Genomic DNA, 18066 nt, shown 5'->3' on the forward strand with positions numbered 1-18066 from the left:
ACATAGTTGGGGCTGGGAAGGAAGGGGGTCTCTCTGTCTCTTCCCTGCCGCGGCAGCGCCCGAGCTGGGGCTGGGAAGGAGGGAGATCTTGCCCTGTCTCCCCCGCCACAGCAGCCACAGAGCTGAGGCTGGAAAGGAGGGCCATCTCTCCCTGGCAGCCGCAGCCCTGGAGCTGGGGAAAGTCGCCTCTTTCCCTGGCTGCCACAACCCTGCCCATCCCAAATTCCTGCCAACCCTCTTCTCACCCCACTGCTCCCTCCCACCTACCGCTATTCCCTCCACCTCACCTTACATGTACGTCTTCTCCAGGGTCCAGGCACCTAATTAGCAGGTCGCTTGTGCGGCTCCACTAATTAGGTGGGTCGCCCTTCATTCTCTAGTGTTCAGCCGTCCAGGTGCGCACCTTAGAGGGAACTATCCGCTGACTACCTGAATGGAGCTCACGGACCACTGGTGGTCCGCGGACTACAGTTTGAGAACCTCCGCTCTAACGGCCAGAAAAAAAAAATTTACCACTCTTTGTATCTCTACTACTTATACTGAGTATACTGAGTAAAGTTCACCCCTCTCCTGCACAGAACCTGAATAAACAGCCTATGATTTGAACAGCAGCCACTGGCCCCTTTGGGCCCTCTATCAGTAACTTCAAGTCTGAATAGCCCCACTGAAGATCATGCTTACACATAGCCACTGGCCCCTTCCCCAGCCTGCTCCAACACCCTACTCCCCCTTCATTCAGAACCCCTTTCTGCACCACACTGAGGAGGCAGCCCCATGCTCTACTCTCCCTTTTAAAGGGCTACCTCAGTGAAACCATGGTATTTTGTGGCCATGAATAAGGAGTGAATAATAATCTCCTAAAGTTCCATTAACATTTTGATTTTCAGCCAGCCATGTGTACTTCTGAATCCAGAACACGCAGGCCACAATAATATTGAGTTGGAAAAAGTTAATGGTAATAAGGAGAGCAAGAAATTCTGCTTTGGCCTTCAAGACTCCCTCTGGGGCAAAGAAAGAGGCTGAAAGAATATGTTTCCTGATCTACTTTTTCCTTTCATAAAAATACAAGTGCAAACAATTTCAACTTAGCCGTGGATGAATGCATGGCTGACCTTCCATTTGTGGTCAGACCGAGGAAATAATTTTAAAAAGAAAATAGACTTGAACCTTGACTGCCTTTAAATTCTTACACAGAGCGGTGTAAAATCTAAACTAATTTAAGGGTTTAAATTCTCCCTAACATCTTCAAAGCTATATTTGCTAGGCTTGCTCTGGCTATGTGATTTACACAATAACTCGGGTGGTTACCAAAGCCTATGTTTTCTTCTCATCCATTCAATGCCAGCAAAGTCACACCTGTGTAACTGAGACGAATTTATGTTTGGCAGCTGATACGGCAATCCGGAGGTAAGAGTGTATATAAGGCTGGGCATCTTTCTAAAAAGATATGTTCTAGCTCAAACAAAGTTATGGGTTTGATGCAGAAATTATTGGGTGAGGTTCTCTAGCTCATGTTATGCAGGAGGCCAAACTAAATAATCATAAAGATTTGACTAGCCGCAAAATCTGTGAATCTATCGATCTTTAAAATATGCCTCAAAAGACAAACTTAGATGAAGAAATACAAACAGTCACTCATTTACCCTCACTCTCTTTAGAGAGAGCTGCATGCTGTCTAATCTATACCAATTCCATCTGCTTACCAGATTTTGGGTTGCATAATACTGGGGGACTGCTGCTGAGGGTAGGGCTGCTGCTGAAGTAACCACTACTGCCACAACTGCTTAAGCTACTCCTTCTTACGGCTGATACGATCTTTATCTCCTTGGTGGGACTCACTGTGCAAAGAAGACAGAAAATACATAGAGAAAGGGAAATTGTCTTGATTCTTTTGGCACATTTCCCCTGCTTTGTTTAAAATAACAACATCAGAACATGCTTTCATTTATAATAGTATAATCATACTATCACACTCTGCCTAGTCAGAATGCTCACCCTATGTGCTGCAGGAATTAGGGAGACCAGATGTCCCGATTTTATAGGGACAGTCCCGATTTTTGGGTCTTTTTCTTAGATAGGTTCCTATTACCTCCCACCCCCGTCCAGATTTTTCACATTTGCTGTCTAGTCACCCTAGCAGGAATACTTGAATTGTACATGAAGATTATATTTTTACTCTGGTATGTTGGATTACCACATGAATCATTTTAGCTAATTTAATTCTCTGTAAAGCTTCCATCACTGTGATTTCTAGGTGCCAATGCAATAGAGTGAAATAGGCATTTTAATAAGCAGAATATTTTCTGCAGTTATCCCCTGCTTTCTTCCTATTTTCATCCTGCTTCCTAATGTGTACTGTAGTATATTACTTGTTCAGGTATTCTTTCCCCCCAAACTACAACGTACAGTTTATGCCAAAACACTTTTGCTTTTAAAAAACTTTTTAGCAAGTTTATAAAAAAGAAAAACGTCCAAGCTGCTTGATTTCTGCCTGTGGAAAAATGTAAATCTGAAATCTTTTATTTATACAAGAGCAAACAAACAACACAGGCAGCTAATTTTCTGAAAAGCCAACCAGGCCGAAGAACCTGTTTACTGGATATAATATTTATTCATGGATGATGCAGTGAGCACTTCTCTTCAGCTAAATCTGCCTCATGCTAAAGTGAAGGGGGCCAAGCTTTAGGAATCACACCTCTTCAAGGAAAAGTTAAACAATGGAGAAGTTAAAGGCACAGAACCAAGGAGTCACCTGACTGAAAACTGGTGTGCTTTCTGTTGTCATGGTTCTGCTTGCGCAGGCAAAAGGGACTGTCATGACTTTCTGGCATCAAACGGGATTTCTCAGGGAGCAACTCCATCAGCCTCCGTCGCCGGCGGAAATTCATTCTGAACTGGTACAGCAGGTTGCTATCCATAAAATGGTGCTTGTTGGACACTGGGGAGAGAAAAAGGAGTGAAAACTCCCTGTCTGGCAGAACACAAAGTAGGGAGCATATAGTATACATGAGGTTGCTGTTTCCATGCTTGCATCCTCCTTGGTGATAGCAGCACTCTAAAGGTACGTCTACACTCCCAGTGAAGGTGTGATTGTAGCACAGATGGCTATAACTGTGCTAACAATAATCTAACTAACATGAGTAACAATAGCTTTGTGTGGACATGGTGGCAAAGGCTTCAGTGCAGGCTAGTTGCCTGATTATGTACCCAGGCTTCCTATAGGCTAGTGCTTGGGCCACTCACTTGGGCTGAAGCCAGTGCCACCGCATCTACGCTATTATTGTTATCTAGGCTAGCTAGATTAAAGGTATGCCTACCCATGCTACAATCTCATCTTCGCTTGCAGGGTGGACCTGCTCTAGTTGCTCCTGATCTGTTAACTCACCAGGAGTGGCAGGGTCATTAGCAGTAGTGAGGTACCAGGATAGGATTGCCATGTACCCAGCAAAAAATATTCTATACAATAAAAAAAGTCTTATTACATAGACCTTGACACTGAAAGCGAATCCCAAGTCCAACTGGAGCCAGCGGAAGAATTTAGAAAGTAATTGCTGCTTGCAGCACAATCAAAATATCTGCATGTTCACTATCAACACAGGAATTGCTGTGTGCCGCCGCTTAAGAGCTATGGACTGAAAAATGCACCACTGAGAATAAGTTTCAGTGCCAGGACCCAGAGATACTGGAACTCATTTGGGACTGATCCCACTGGGCTTTCTGATTCTATCTTCATTTAGGTCTTCTGATCATTTCCCATGGAAATCATTTCTTTGGATCACTATTTCTCACCTAAGACTTAGGATTTGTCTAGTTTGTGAATTATATTTTTGCTCTGATATTACTATTCCTAATAATCTTGGACACACAGTTTAGTTTTATATATTATCCCCATTAAATTCTTCTAGAGCTGTATTATTTTATACAGCATTCATAAATTCTGCCATTAATCTTGGCATAATATACACATTATAACCTTCTAAAAAAAAAAAGCAGAAATTTACAGATAAAAATCCAGAATTCCGTTTATCGTTTGCTCCTCAAGAAAGAATATGCAGTACAGGTGTGACAAAGAAGGGCAATCTCCCATAATAACCTGGATAAACCTTTTTTAATTAAATTAAACCTTATGACTAGAACCCTAGCAAATTCACGGCCATGAAAAATGTATCATGGACCGTGAAATCTGCTTTCCGCCTTGAAATCTGGTCTTTTGTGTATTTTTACTCTATACTATACACAGATGTGGATTACGGTTTTCTGAGACCCTGGGTCAGAGCAAGTGGGGGCCTCTTCCCACCCCATCCACCTGCAGTTCCCCCCACTTGCCTCAGCGCTCCTGCACAGGAAATGGGGTCGGGGCACGGAGGCTTGCCCCTCCCTGCCCACCCACTCCTTGGCAGGAGCACTGGATGGGTGGAGGGGGGCAAGTCCCCACACCCTGACTCCACTTATCAACTCCACTCCCCTGCAGGAGTGTTGGGTGGGTGGAGCGGGGCACAGCCCCGTGCCCAGACCCTGCTCCCTGGCAAGAGTGCGGGTGGACCAGGCCGGGGTGCAGGGGTGCCCATTTTTCTGGGCCCCCCAATTGGCAGGGATCCCTGTGCATGGATCCCATTGGCCCAGTGACTAATCTGCCACTGACTATACAGATTTCAAAGGGGAGACCAGCATTTGTCAAACTGGAGATTCCGACCCAAAAGGGGGTTGTGGAGAGGGGGGCTGTCACAAAGTCATTGTAGGGTGTCACAGTATTGCCACTCTTACTTCTGCACTGCCTTCAGAGCTGGATGGCCAGAGTGTGGCTGCTGCTGAGTGAGGGCCCAACTCTGAACACAGCAGCACAGAAGTATGGGTGGCAATACCACACCATGCCATCCTTACTTCTATGCTGCTAGTGGTGGTGCTGTTGCCTTCAGAGCCTGGCTCCTGTCTAGCAGCCGCTGCTCTCCAGCTGCCCAGCTCTGAATACAGCGCCACCGCCAACAGCAGTGCATAAGTAAGTGTAGTAATACCGTGACCTTCTACAATAACTCTGTGAACCCCACACAGCCTCTTTTTGGGTCAGGACCTCTACAGTTAGAGCACCATGACATTTCAGATTTAAATATCTGAAATCATGACATTTACAATTTTTAAAATCCTCTTGACCGTAAAATTCACCAGAAATGGACTGTGAATTTGGTAGGGCCCTACTTATGACCTTAAGTTGAATACCTTTGGGGTCCATCGTATTGAAAATGTAACTGTTTATGTGTTTCAGAGTAGCAGCCGTGTTAGTCTGTATTCGCAAAAAGAAAAGGAGTACTTGTGGCACCTTAGAGACTAACAAATTTATTAGAGCATAAGCTTTCGTGAGCTACAGCTCACTTCATCGGATGCATCCGATGAAGTGAGCTGTAGCTCACGAAAGCTTATGCTCTGATAAATTTGTTAGTCTCTAAGGTGCCACAAGTACTCCTTTTCTTTTTGTTTATGTGTTATTGTGGAACTGTACATAACTTTTCTATGAGAGAATTAATGCAATCTCCGGAAAGCATCATAACATTCAAAAGGACAATAAATTCTCACCTCTGAAACTAACCTTTTGAAGCTATACCCTGGGGAGAGAACCCGATTGTCTACTGATTGTCTACTCCTGGAAACTCCAAATCAAAGAACCCCTAACTATACACAGGAGGCACTAAACTTTTCACGGGTGTTCTTTGTTCTAGGCAAAAATGGGTTATGAACTTGAAACCACCAGAAAACTCTTGTGTGGGGTTTTTAAGGACTGCTCACATGCCAGAACCACTGTTGGTGTGAGGTGGGTGTCTGGTAATCTTATTAGTCCATGTGTAGGTTCTTTTATTGTTTTTGATGTTTTCCCTGTAATGCTTTTACCTTACAAATACAATGTACTTGCTCAGAAAGAGCTGTGCGGTGACTTATAACTGTTGGCAATTTCTCTGTTATTAGTCTCTGAAGAGAAAGCAAAATGCAGTGGCTGGCCATTTTGGCAGTCTGTCCTGCTGGGTGAATTCACAATATAGTCAGAGAGCTGTGCAGCCTGGAGATAACAGCTCAGAAGAGAGAGAGACGCATGTCTCCACTCAAATAAGCCAATGGCTGGGGAGCCTGCCCTTGCTGGATCACAGAAAGGGAACAAAGGTTCAGTTGCCCTGAATTGTGACAACAGGTAAGTAAAATCATTTAGCAATATCAGACCATAAATAGAAAAGATTGACCTTAGTCCTGTGATCCATGCAGCCCAGCCGTCCAACACCCAATTCCCTTCTCTGTCCCCCAAGCTGATGCTCTTCTAACTACCCATATCCTGCCCTGTTTCTATCTACATAAGTACTTACATTGTCCTCATCACTGGTATTATATGAGAATGAATGATGCCAGCCCTGTCTGCTTGTTTGTCTGCCTCTCTCACAAAAGCCTGGGCTCTCTTCCACTCCACCTCTAAGCATGGGAGGCCCTGCCTATGTTAGTGTGCAAGGCCACTGCCTTCTCATTCAAATCCCTCCTCAAAAACACATTTCTACTAAGATAAGATGCCGACAGGGAGATATACAACAAGTATCAGGCAGGTAGAGTGGCAACTGGGGGAAGAGAACACAGCCAGAGGCTGCAACAGCCACGACCATGCTATTTTGTAAAAACCTCTCCTTTGAGTGTGGGCAGGGAGTGTCACAGAAGCAAAGGAATCAGTGATAGCATGGCTCAATTGGAGCTCTCCATTACATTAAGGGAGGGGATTCCTCATAGACTTGCTTCCTCCAGAGGAATCAGGCTGATGGCGGTCAAACTTATACTGTTTATGTTTTCTAACAGCCATAAGCAGGAAAGTATTGTAATGGAAGAGATCAATACCTCACAATGAGTAACAGTTGAATAAATCAGTAGGAACAAAGTCACATATCCAATGAGGAACTAGGAACAAGCAAGCTGCAGGAGCCTTTGGAACTGTATTGTGCATATCATGCATACCACTCCTCCCACCTCCTGCAGGTCATCTCAGAGTTAAGGGCATTTTGCTGAAGTGCCTCACCCTAGTTCAATGGTGCTTTGCAACACTGCAATTTGGTCTTCACTGATAAAAATCATGTGTTTTTTGCTTCAGGGAAACTAAGGCTATGTCTACACTATGCAGCTTTTACGCAGCCGCTACAGCCATGCCGCTAAAAGGCGTGCATTGGAATGCATCCAATGAAGTGAGCTGTAGCTCACGAAAGCTTATGCTCAAATAAATTTGTTAGTCTCTAAGGTGCCACAAGTACTCCTTTTCTTTTCGCGTAGCCACTGTTTGTCACCAGGAGAGAGCTCTCTTGTGGACAAAAAAATTCCACCCATAACAAGCAGTGTTAGTATTGTCAGCAGGAGAGCACTCCTGCCGACAAAGCGCTGTTCACACCAGCGCATGTCATCAGCAAAACTTTTGTCTTTCGGGTGTGTGTGTGTGTGTGTTTTTATATCACCTCTGAATGACAAAAGTTTTATCTTTCACTTGCCAGTATAGACAAAGCCTAACACACATGAGCTATCCCAAGGTAAAAACACGGTGAAGATAAGGCACTTTAAATTTAACACAAAGTAAACCTGTCATGGTCAATCCCTGGTAGGGGTATCCAGCTGTTTACTGTGTCTTCATTGTGTTTTTACCTCAGGATAGCTTATCTGTGCTTGTTACGCCAAGATGAAAATGCTTTTTTAGCACTGAAAACAAAGCCTTAGAGAAAACTAATACCGTTTCTCATGAATAAACAGAAAGGTCAAGCCAATCAGCCAAAACTGTGATGTTCCAAGGGCTGACTAATGAACCAGCTTGCTTTGCTCCTTGCTGTTTATTTTTTGAACTGCCAGAAGCACACAGCACTGTTACAGTGTTTTAGAAAAAGCCAGTGTCACTCAGCTTTATCGTGCTTCATGTCAGTGCTGAATTTGTAGGCTCTCCAAGCCAACACCCCAAGGTCTTTGTTAAGATGAGGATTTTACATTTTGTAGGCAATTCAATTCCTGGTTGTGAGACTCTAATTACATCACTAATGATGGTGTCCCATTCTGCTGAGCTCATCGTTTTGGATACTCTCATTTAATAACAACAAAATAGAGTTTAGGAATTATCCCCATTTTTAAAATGAGACAGAGAGGTTTGGAATCTTGTCCATAATCACAAGAAGGACCCGCTGTCAGAGCCAAGGCTAAAATTCAGGAGTACCTACTTCCCCACCCCATTAACAGACCATTAAAATATTTCATAGAGGATTCCTGGCAGTATTGTATTATCATAGCAAAGTAATGTAAAACAAACTCATGAAACTTCTCTTTGTGATAATCTCATAGACAATCTACTAAAGCTGAAGAAGACAAGCTATATTTATACAACATACTAATGGAATTTTTATTCCAACTCTCATAGGGCTGGGCCATGTGAATATTTACAGGGAAATATATATTCCAATTACCAAGTATCTATAATTATTAATATAAATATAATAAATTAGTTCTGGTTTAATTTTAATATTTTCTGAACTATATGCAATTCTTCTCAAGTAAATATATCCTCTCTATCTTGTTACCCTCTTTCCTTTATTAGCACAATTGTTTTGACATTCTTAAGAAATCATGACTCCTGCTTCTTTAGAAAATCAACACACATTTTACTACAGGTGTCACAAAGCAGTTTAAAATTGTGGAGTGACTATTGCCTATGATACTCCATAGCCTAATTTGCTTATGATGATATCCCTGTGTATCTTACAATAATAAACCTTGTTTTGACTAATATACTAAGTAACTGTGAGATAGAGGTTACAGCAGAATGGGCCACACTCATCCCTTGTGTAACTAGTTGTAGACAATGGAGTTATGCCAGGGATGAGTTTGATCTAGTATGTGAATATAACTGGAAAGAACATATTCAGAATGATGCTATCATCATCTGTTGTAGAAACACAAAAAGATATGCTTTGCAATTGGAATATTCTCCCCCTCACATAAACAGTGTAAGTACAGAATTCTGAGTGCTCACTCAGCTGTTACAAATTCTGAGTTATACCTACGTTAAAAATATAAATATCAGAGTGCCAGCTCTCAGCCTCAGGAAGAGTAAATACTTGACTCCTGGATATTGTGTTACTTAATAGGTGCTCCTTGCCAAATATCAGTGTTAATGCAAAATGAAGGAGATTGAAAAACTAAGCTCTTAAAAAGGAAGGAAATTTTAAAAGTTAACAATGAGTGCTCAATTTTAGCTGCCTCCTTGTGCTTATGTGGTCAAATAAGGTATTTTTAAAAAGTTATTCCTGTGGGGCACTGACTATTTTCTGCTCTAAAGTTGCACAATGGTTTCCATCTGAGTCACTCTACTTTAAGACTTCACCTTCAAGGCTGAAATTCTCCATTACTGATCTCTGACCAAAGGTGATTTAATCTGGAGTGTCTGAGCAAAAATAGCTCCACCAGTTTTGAGCCCAAAGAGAATGGGGGATAATGGAATTCTATTTTTTGAACAATCGCACAGATGAAATGGTTGCATTTGAAGCTTAGCATGGAAACAGCCTTCAAAAAAAGAGATGTGCATAGCCTTGTTCCTGAGTAATCTGGTTTGAACAAGTTACAGGCATTTGAAAATTACATATCAGGAATGTATAGTAGCTTGTCTTTTGCTAAGCTTCCTAAATGTGGACCTACAGCGCATGGGTGCTCATCTCATCAGTCAGCTTACCCATCACATATTCTGATTTAGTCAGCAGAGAAGGAAGGAAAGAATCCCAAACAATTTGCAGTCACAGAGAGATGTACAAACTTGCCTAGCATGGACTTTCTTAGGTGTAATTCAGTGGTTGAGGTTGTTAACAATCTTAAAACTAACTTAGATGGGCAAGCTATGAAACTAAGGAAAGCCCTACCCATGGTTGAGAAGGAAAGGTACAGTAAATTGGTGTTTACAAAATTATTAAAATTTATCATACAAATCCTAAATCAGTACATATATATTGGATAATACACACAGGAGGAGAGATACGGCTGCATGTCGTGCTTCCCTTCTCATTTACACCTGTTTTGTATGGGTGTAACTGCACTGGATTCAATGGCATTACTCCTGATTTACATCAGTGTAAGTGCAAGGAAATTCAGGCCCCTTAAACCTGACAGATCCCAGCCTTTGTTCTTAATACTGAAGCTTTAGCAGTTTTTGTATGGTTCTATCTATACATTATTTGCCAAATAGTACAACAGATAAAATACAATACAAATTGCAACTTCCTGTATAATTTTACATACACTTTCTAACACTTACCTACAATCTTGTGATCAGCAAAGGCCACAAACAACTCGCAGATTTGCAGTGAGAGGGAAGCACAGCAGGAGAACAAACATTATCTTTACTCAAATTTCACAAAACTGGAGAGGATTTATAAAATGTGAAAAGCTATTTTAATAAATTAGGTGACTCATGCTTTAAAACCCAGGTAATTTTCACAACCATCTTTTTCCTGCAATCTCACCCACAGTTTTAGTCCCACATGATTTTTAATGACGATATCTCAGCTACCACCACCCGTTAAAATGGGATTATGGCTATTTTATGTCACTGGTGCAGAGCAAAGGAAACGGACTTGGTCCTGCTTTGAGCAGGGGGTTGGACTAGATGACCTTCTGGGGTCCCTTCCAACCCTGATATTCTATGATTCTATGATTCTATGAATGTCCAGGTGAATCTGCTTGCTAGCAGTTCTCAAGTCAACAGCCAGACTAGAAGTGGCAAAATGTTAGCAAACTGTATGGGATTTTAAGACCTGATGTCTCATGTCTTTTTCACAGCTGAAAATAAATGCTTTACTCTACTCTGAAGATGAGAAACACTGCTTTCCAGAAGCACACAGAATACAATTCTAATCCTTTTTCTAATTGAGACAGAGGCCCTGTTTCTAACATTATGTTACACTGATGTAAAACAGGAGTAACTCCACTGGTTATGACAGAGACCTGCTGGTGTAAAACTGGAGTAAAGGCCACAGATCCTTAACTGTCACTAGTCCCTCCAAAAAATAATATTTTTTGGCAATAATCCAAGACATAATATTGAGGTCCCAGACCTCAATGTAATGTTTTGATCTTTGAAACAATAGAACATTGTCCTGAAGTTTACACTCTAAAGAAACAGCAAGTATAATACACACACACACACAAAATACATGACAAGGAGCAGATCCTAACTGGAATGCCTCTCAGCACAGGGTTTTTAGAAATTATCTAAAAAAGGGCAGGGAAGGAGCTTGGTGTACATGAATTGAATAAACCATCCTTCTGTGACTGAACTGTTTTCTAACCTGGCTTTTCCACACCCCTCCTATGAAATGTTTTGGATCAACTCTGATTTCTTTTTGATTCTTCACTTTTGCACACTACCCCAAGAAGAACTAGTGTTTAAAAAAGCAGACAATAAAGGAACATTATTGTGACAGTCTGTATCCCTATGTTCATTCTTTTTACAAAACTATAATGGATTTTGTACAAAGTATGGCTTGTGAGGTATCATTTAAAAACTCATAATGTGCTGATCATTATTGTCCTGGTGAAATATGTGTGGCAACATTGTATAAACTTATAAGATTCTACTGTATAACATTACTGAGACATAATCCAAGTTTAGAAAAGCAGGTAGAAACCAGTTCCTCAAAGACAAAAGGCAAACTGATGTCTTAGCCAGGTGTCAACAAAATCAGATGGGCTTATCACCTGATTAAGTGGCCATTCTTTGGCAGGAAAAAGGGTGTGAGTGAGAAATTTACATCTGGGCAAAGAAGCTGCTGGAAGTTCCTGTCACACAGACTTTCTGTCTCCTGAACCCCAGCTGGAGATGATTCTCAAGAGGAGGAAAAGATATAAAAATGGGGAACAGATGCCCCAACTCATCACTCCCTTCATCTCTACACACAGCAGCAACAACAACTGAAGGACAAGGCAATCAACACTGAACTGGGGGAGGGGGTCCTGGCTAAAAGGATTCCAGCCAGTAAGACAGCTAAAGCATATGGTGAGAGAAACCTTTGCTTTGAATTCGTTTAGCTTGTTAAGTTATATATTAGATATATTTTACCTTTTATTTACTTGTAACAAATTATTACTTTTATGCCTCATTACTTGTAATCACTTAAAATCTATCTTTCTGTAGATAATAAACTTGCTTTATTGTTTTATCTAAACCAGTATGTGTTTACATTGAAGTGTTTGGGAAACTTCATTTGGGATAACAAGATTTGTGCACATCATTTTCTATTAACAAAATGATGGACTTTATATGAGCTTGTGTTGTCCAGGAGGGTCCTGGGCAGTACAAGACACACATTTCTGGGGGGAAATCTGAGACTGGGAATATGCTGGTGTTTCCCTGAAATGTAATTCATGAGTGGCTGGCTATAGAGCTCATACAGTATAGCAGGGAGTGATTTACATGCCGAAGGCTGTGTGTGAGCAGACCAGGAGTGGTTGCTTTCACAGCGAAGCAATGTAAGAGGCACCTCAGGTTGGTGAATTGAGGGAACACAGCTGTCTGTCAGTCCAGATTGTGCCCTGGTTAATATCATAGTTATAAAATAACAGTGCCCTTTAACTGCCCTTCTTGGAGGAGAATACACAGCTTTCTGAGCTGCCTCTTATTCCTCTGGCCTTTTGCCAGCTCAGTTTCTGTGTCTTGGAGACAGAAAACAGAATGAGGGCCAACTTGTTGAAAACGTGTGCGCACTTTTGCATGAGGCTCTGGCAGGGTGAGCCTGCAAACTTTAAAAACAAAATTAGGCCCTTGCTCTGTAGTCACCCAGTATTCACCATACACTCAATCACTAAAGCCCTGCACAGACCCTGCATGGATCATCCGATCCATGATCTGCGAGCTGCAAAAACGATCTGTAGATACAGATATCCACACATATAAAGCGGATATCCACAGATTTGCAGGGCTTTAGATATAAAATTTGGATCTGCATCTAGCCACGATCCACAAAAATGGTCCTCCAATATCCACATCCGCATATGTGGATATAAAGAGGATATCCATGGATTTGCAGGGCTCTATCAATCAGAGTCTTGATATCTTTCACCCACCACTGCCAAATACAGCCACTGGGACTCTGCAAATTCCATTTCTCCTTTGTCCATTCCTGCTGCTTTTCACAATGCAAACGCTAAAAGATGAAAATAAATGGCACTATATTTTTCATTGGATTGTGCTTTTCCTTTTCCTCTCAAAGGCTTCCTGTTTTTCTACAGCTAATCTAGCATCTGCAAATGTGTTTTAATAATGGTACCTATTCAAACTAGTTTCTTCCTAAACATTGATGAATCACATCTGTTTGGAGCTCTCTCAAGCTAAGGAAGAGTCAGAACGTTTGCCCACACGTTCAATAAGCAGACAGCCAATTATTGGTCCTTGATTTTCCCTACTATATAAACATGATACATATATTTCTAGCCTTATGAATATGTATATTTTATTTGAACTGTAGATAAAACCATCTCTGTACATACTCCAACAGATGTTTAAGCTCTTGCTAGGACACAAACCAAAATGGTATTGTTTCCACATTTGTACTGCAAACATTTCACTTTCCACACGCAGTGCATGTAATGTTGAACTGTTTCAGTTTCAGAGTGTCTCATATAAACAAGGAGACAGCTTCTCAGTGTAAATTGTTAGAGCTGTTCCAAATTACGCTAGCTGAGGATATGTCCCTGTATACACACACACACACACACACACACGTTGTAGGTCAGAAAAAAAGTTGTGATGTAATGAGAGAACCACATTTCATGCATCATATCTACGAAATATGACATTTTTAAACAGTATAAGAAAAACTTAAGCAACAGGATTCCAATGTTCAGGACTCTGAAGTCCAATGGTAGCTTATCTCCTATCAAATAATGTATCTTGTACTGATTGTTCACTGCTTCAACACCGTATTTCAGGTAGATTAAAGCATGAAAGCAGGTTAAAGTTTGTAAATGTAGTATCTAGAGACATAAAGGGTAACAAGAAAACATTCTTCAAATACATTAGAAGCAAGAGGAATACCAAGGACAGGGTAGGCCTCAATGATGGGGAGAAAATAATAGAAAATGTGGAAATGGCAGAGGTGCTTAATGACTTCTTTGTTTGGGTTTTCACCAAGAAGGTTGGTGGTGAGTGGATGTCTAACATCGTGAATGTCAGTGAAAATGAGGTAGGATCAAAGGCTAAAATAGCAAAAGAACAAGTTAAAAATTACTTAGACAAGTTAGATATCTTCAAGTCACCAGGACCTGATAAAATGCATCCCAGAATACTCAAGGAGCTCACTGAGGAGATAGCTGAGCCATTAGCGATTATCTGAAAAGTCATGGAAGTCGGGAGAGATTCAAGATGACTGGAAAAGGGAAAATATAATACCAATCTCTAAAAAGGGAAATAAGGACAACCCAGGGAATTACAGACTAGTCAGTTTAACTTCTGTACCTGGAAAGACAAGGGAGCAATAATGGAGCAAATGATTAAGCAATCAATTTGCAAAATCTAGAAAAAAATAAGGTGATGAGTAATACTCAGCATGGATTTGTCAAGAACAAATCATGTCAAACCAACCTGACAGCTTTCTTAAACAGGGTAACGAGCCTTGTGGATGCGGGGAATTTTGTAAAACAACCAACCAAAAAAACCTATGGTGAATATGCCCCTATGGACATCACCTTTAATTTGGTCATAATTATACTAAAATCAGTTATAGTGCTGGATGGTCTCTAAGACTTCTTTAGGGTGCTGAATGGAGGTTTGTGTCACTGAGATAAAGCGGGACATCACCTGTAAAGAATGATTTTATGATCTTTAGCACAGACGCTGATGGCCTGAATACCTGGAGAATTTCTGATAGCTATTACAAGAGATTCAAGGATTAAAACAAACAGAGGAGGTGATAAAGCACATTCTTGTGTCACTCTTCAAGGGAGAAAGTCTCTGATTAGGAGCCATTCCAGTCAAGGAAAGCACATGGTGAATTACCAACATGGAGGTTATGAACTGAGGAATGAAATTATCTCCAGTATCAGCAAGTCATAGTCCAAAAGAGAGAATGGCAATTAAGGAAGCTGTACATTGCAAGGCCATGTTTTACTCAAAAAATGAAAAACAATAGTTAAAAATAGGGAATTGGAGAAATATATTAATGCAACATGTACACTATAATAAATTAAAGACGCTTCTGGACAGATCAGCAAAAGACAATCAGATCATAAGGGTTTTTAAAATTTTCTTCTACTTTCAGGTCTGTACACAACTTTAATCAAATCTGGTTTATTGGTGAATACGTAAAACAGCATTATACCTTGCTGCTTTAATATTGCATTCCTTTTCTTAGGGCAAGTTTCTTGTTACACAATGCTACTATATTTCTGCTTGCAAAAAGTGGAAGAAAATTAAAACATTTTTAACATGTTCTTGCACTGTAAAAGCTGATAGCAGAAGTCAATACTTATTGTACGAGTCACTTGTTTTCATCCATTAGAACAGTGGACGATTAGATGACAATAGACAAAATCTTGAGAGGTGCTGAGCTCCTGCACCTGCTATAAGTTAATATGATCAGCATGTGCTCAGCACCTCTCAAAATTGGGCCCAATGCAATCAACCAGATTAAATGTTTTAAATTGTAAAACTTATTCAGATTTAAATAATAATTTTATAATATTACAACAAAACCCTTATTCAAACAGGAACTCTGCTCACCAGCTACCTTCAAAAGAGCTACTTTCCATTCCTGCATCTTTCAGGGAAGTAAATGCTGAGCCCTCTCCAAAAACCCTATCAAACAGATATTTTAGTGCTAACGGAAATTATCAGGTGGAGAGCTCTGGATTCTAAAGACTTGTTTATCACCACAACAAGTACAGCATAGTCAGCAAGAATGCAAGCTTCTTCAAAACATACCACCTCTGAGGATCATCTCTGTTCTACACTGTCTACCTTTAGGCCATAGGGGATAGTTCAATGACAAATGAGACTCAGAGTAGAGATACCAATTAGTGACAATTGTGATGTGAACAGTTTCCCACCAGGAACTGGGCTAAAGTCATTGACTGTTTCATCTTGGCCCCCAATCATCTTCAGATGTAATGTAAGGCTACAACGGACCCAGTCCAAATTCAAACTGATAATCTAAAAGAGAAAAGGGACTAGTAATGGAAGACAGAACCTAAAGTCATCCATTTCCTTACTCTTGTTTCTAAACTATGTCTTAGTTCTACAAAAGAATTGGAAGAAGACTTAGCTTCACAGGTACAATCTTCTTTACTGATTTGGAAGAGATTGCAAACAACATATTAATGAAACTCACAGAAGATACTAAATTGAGAGCACTTAACACCAGTCATGACAGAGGACTAATTCAAAGGGAAATAGGGAAACAAAAAGCATGGGGAGAAAACAACAACCTGATTTGGTAGCCTTTTATATTCACTTTGCACTTCAGTCAGCGACTACACAAGGTGCAGGGCACAAGACAATCAGACCCAGTGAATCCAGGAGAAAATAATCCAAAATACAGGCATGCAAATGTAAGCAGCAGCCTGGCAAGCAGGAACACTGAAAGAGATGAGTAATCTGGTATAGAAACAAGAAGATTGAATGTTGCTTCCTAGGTACTGCATTTCTCATCAATTGGAACTGGATACAAGCACAAGCTGTACTGCATATACAGTGAAGTACAATCAATATGTGTCTAAATTTGATGAGAATTTTTAGAGCATTTAAAAATATACTATTTTAAGACACTGCCACAGAGCATATGTAACTACTGCCTGGCAAACACAAGTGGTGTCATAGGAGAGGACTTCCCTCTCCCAATATGAACCAGATCTAAAAGGGAAAGCACTTAACAGCTTGAGATCCCTTGATCTTGATCTAATCCCAGACCTTCTACTTGACTGACTGCAAGCCTGAAGATATGCATACAGTCCTGCAACTCCGTATCCATGGGGCTCTGGGTGAAAGAGGAGGAACACTCACATGCCAATCTTTGCAGTATCAACCACATTTATTCTTCTCACCTAACCATGCAGCATTAATTTATATTACAAGGGCCAGGCAAACTGCTAACATGCTGACCTTGAAGTTAGCAAATTAAGGACCAAATCCTTCTCCAGCAAGTCTTGTACAGGAAGCAGGAATGCTGCCTAGTATGTTGGTCCTGTGGTCCTGGGATCCTGAAAGGATTCCAGGAGGAATGAGCCATGAGGCTCACATTGCTGTACCTTTGTAACGGAGTAGGTCACATATCAAGCTAGCATGTGTTAAAAGCAGTCTTTTGGGGGACTGGCCACATCCTTCAGCAGAAAAAACATGCCATGATATGCCAACTGATGTTGTAGCCCCTCCCCCCTCCTTCGAGATCTGTTGAGCGGGGGTTCCCAAACTGTAGGCCACGGTCCAAAGGTAGGCATTGACACAGTCCCGGGTGGTCTGCCATCATGGGTGGAGTTTTGGCAGAGCAAGTGGCGACGCCAGGCGCTCTGTGCATCCAGATCACTTTCCCCACGTGGGCTGGGTAATGGCCGCCACACCCTCCAGGCTCAGGTAGGTGTAGTCCTTGGTGCCCGTGAACCACTGGGTGCTGGTGGTCACAGTGACTGGGTAGGACGGCATGACCCAGCCTGGCGCACACACAGCCACAAGAAGTGAAGCCCCACTGTGCCAATTAGGGACTGGGCACACAGCCTGGCCCTGCAGCAGCACCCCCTCGAACACAGCCCCTCCCGACATGCTGAGCTACAACTCTGCCTGCACCCTGAGCTACCCCACTCTGCACACAGCCCCAGCTACTTCCTGCCTGCACCCTCATATACACTCTTGCCTGCACCCAGAGCTACCCTCCTATTTGCACACAGCCCCTAGATACTCCTGCCTGCACCCTGAGCTGGCTGAAAGACTGAAAATTATAGATGAGATCAGGTTGAGCCTCACTAACATATGTCCCCAGCTGGAAAAACTGAGCAAGGAGAAGCAGGCACATCCATCCCATTAAAAAGACTCCTGGTCTATAAGTTATT

General features: G+C 41.5%; 1 protein-coding gene across 1 annotated transcript in view; it reads right to left on the minus strand.

Annotated features, from left to right (window-relative positions):
* Positions 1–18066, minus strand: part of DEPTOR (DEP domain containing MTOR interacting protein) — a 138205-nt gene that overhangs the window by 37299 nt on the left and 82840 nt on the right. The window contains 2 exon segments of the mRNA XM_043507402.1: positions 1704–1838; positions 2753–2938. Coding sequence (XP_043363337.1) covers positions 1704–1838; positions 2753–2938 — 321 coding nt within the window.

Source organism: Dermochelys coriacea, chromosome 2, assembly GCF_009764565.3.
Source record: "Dermochelys coriacea isolate rDerCor1 chromosome 2, rDerCor1.pri.v4, whole genome shotgun sequence".
NCBI classification, from domain to species: Eukaryota; Metazoa; Chordata; order Testudines; family Dermochelyidae; genus Dermochelys; species Dermochelys coriacea.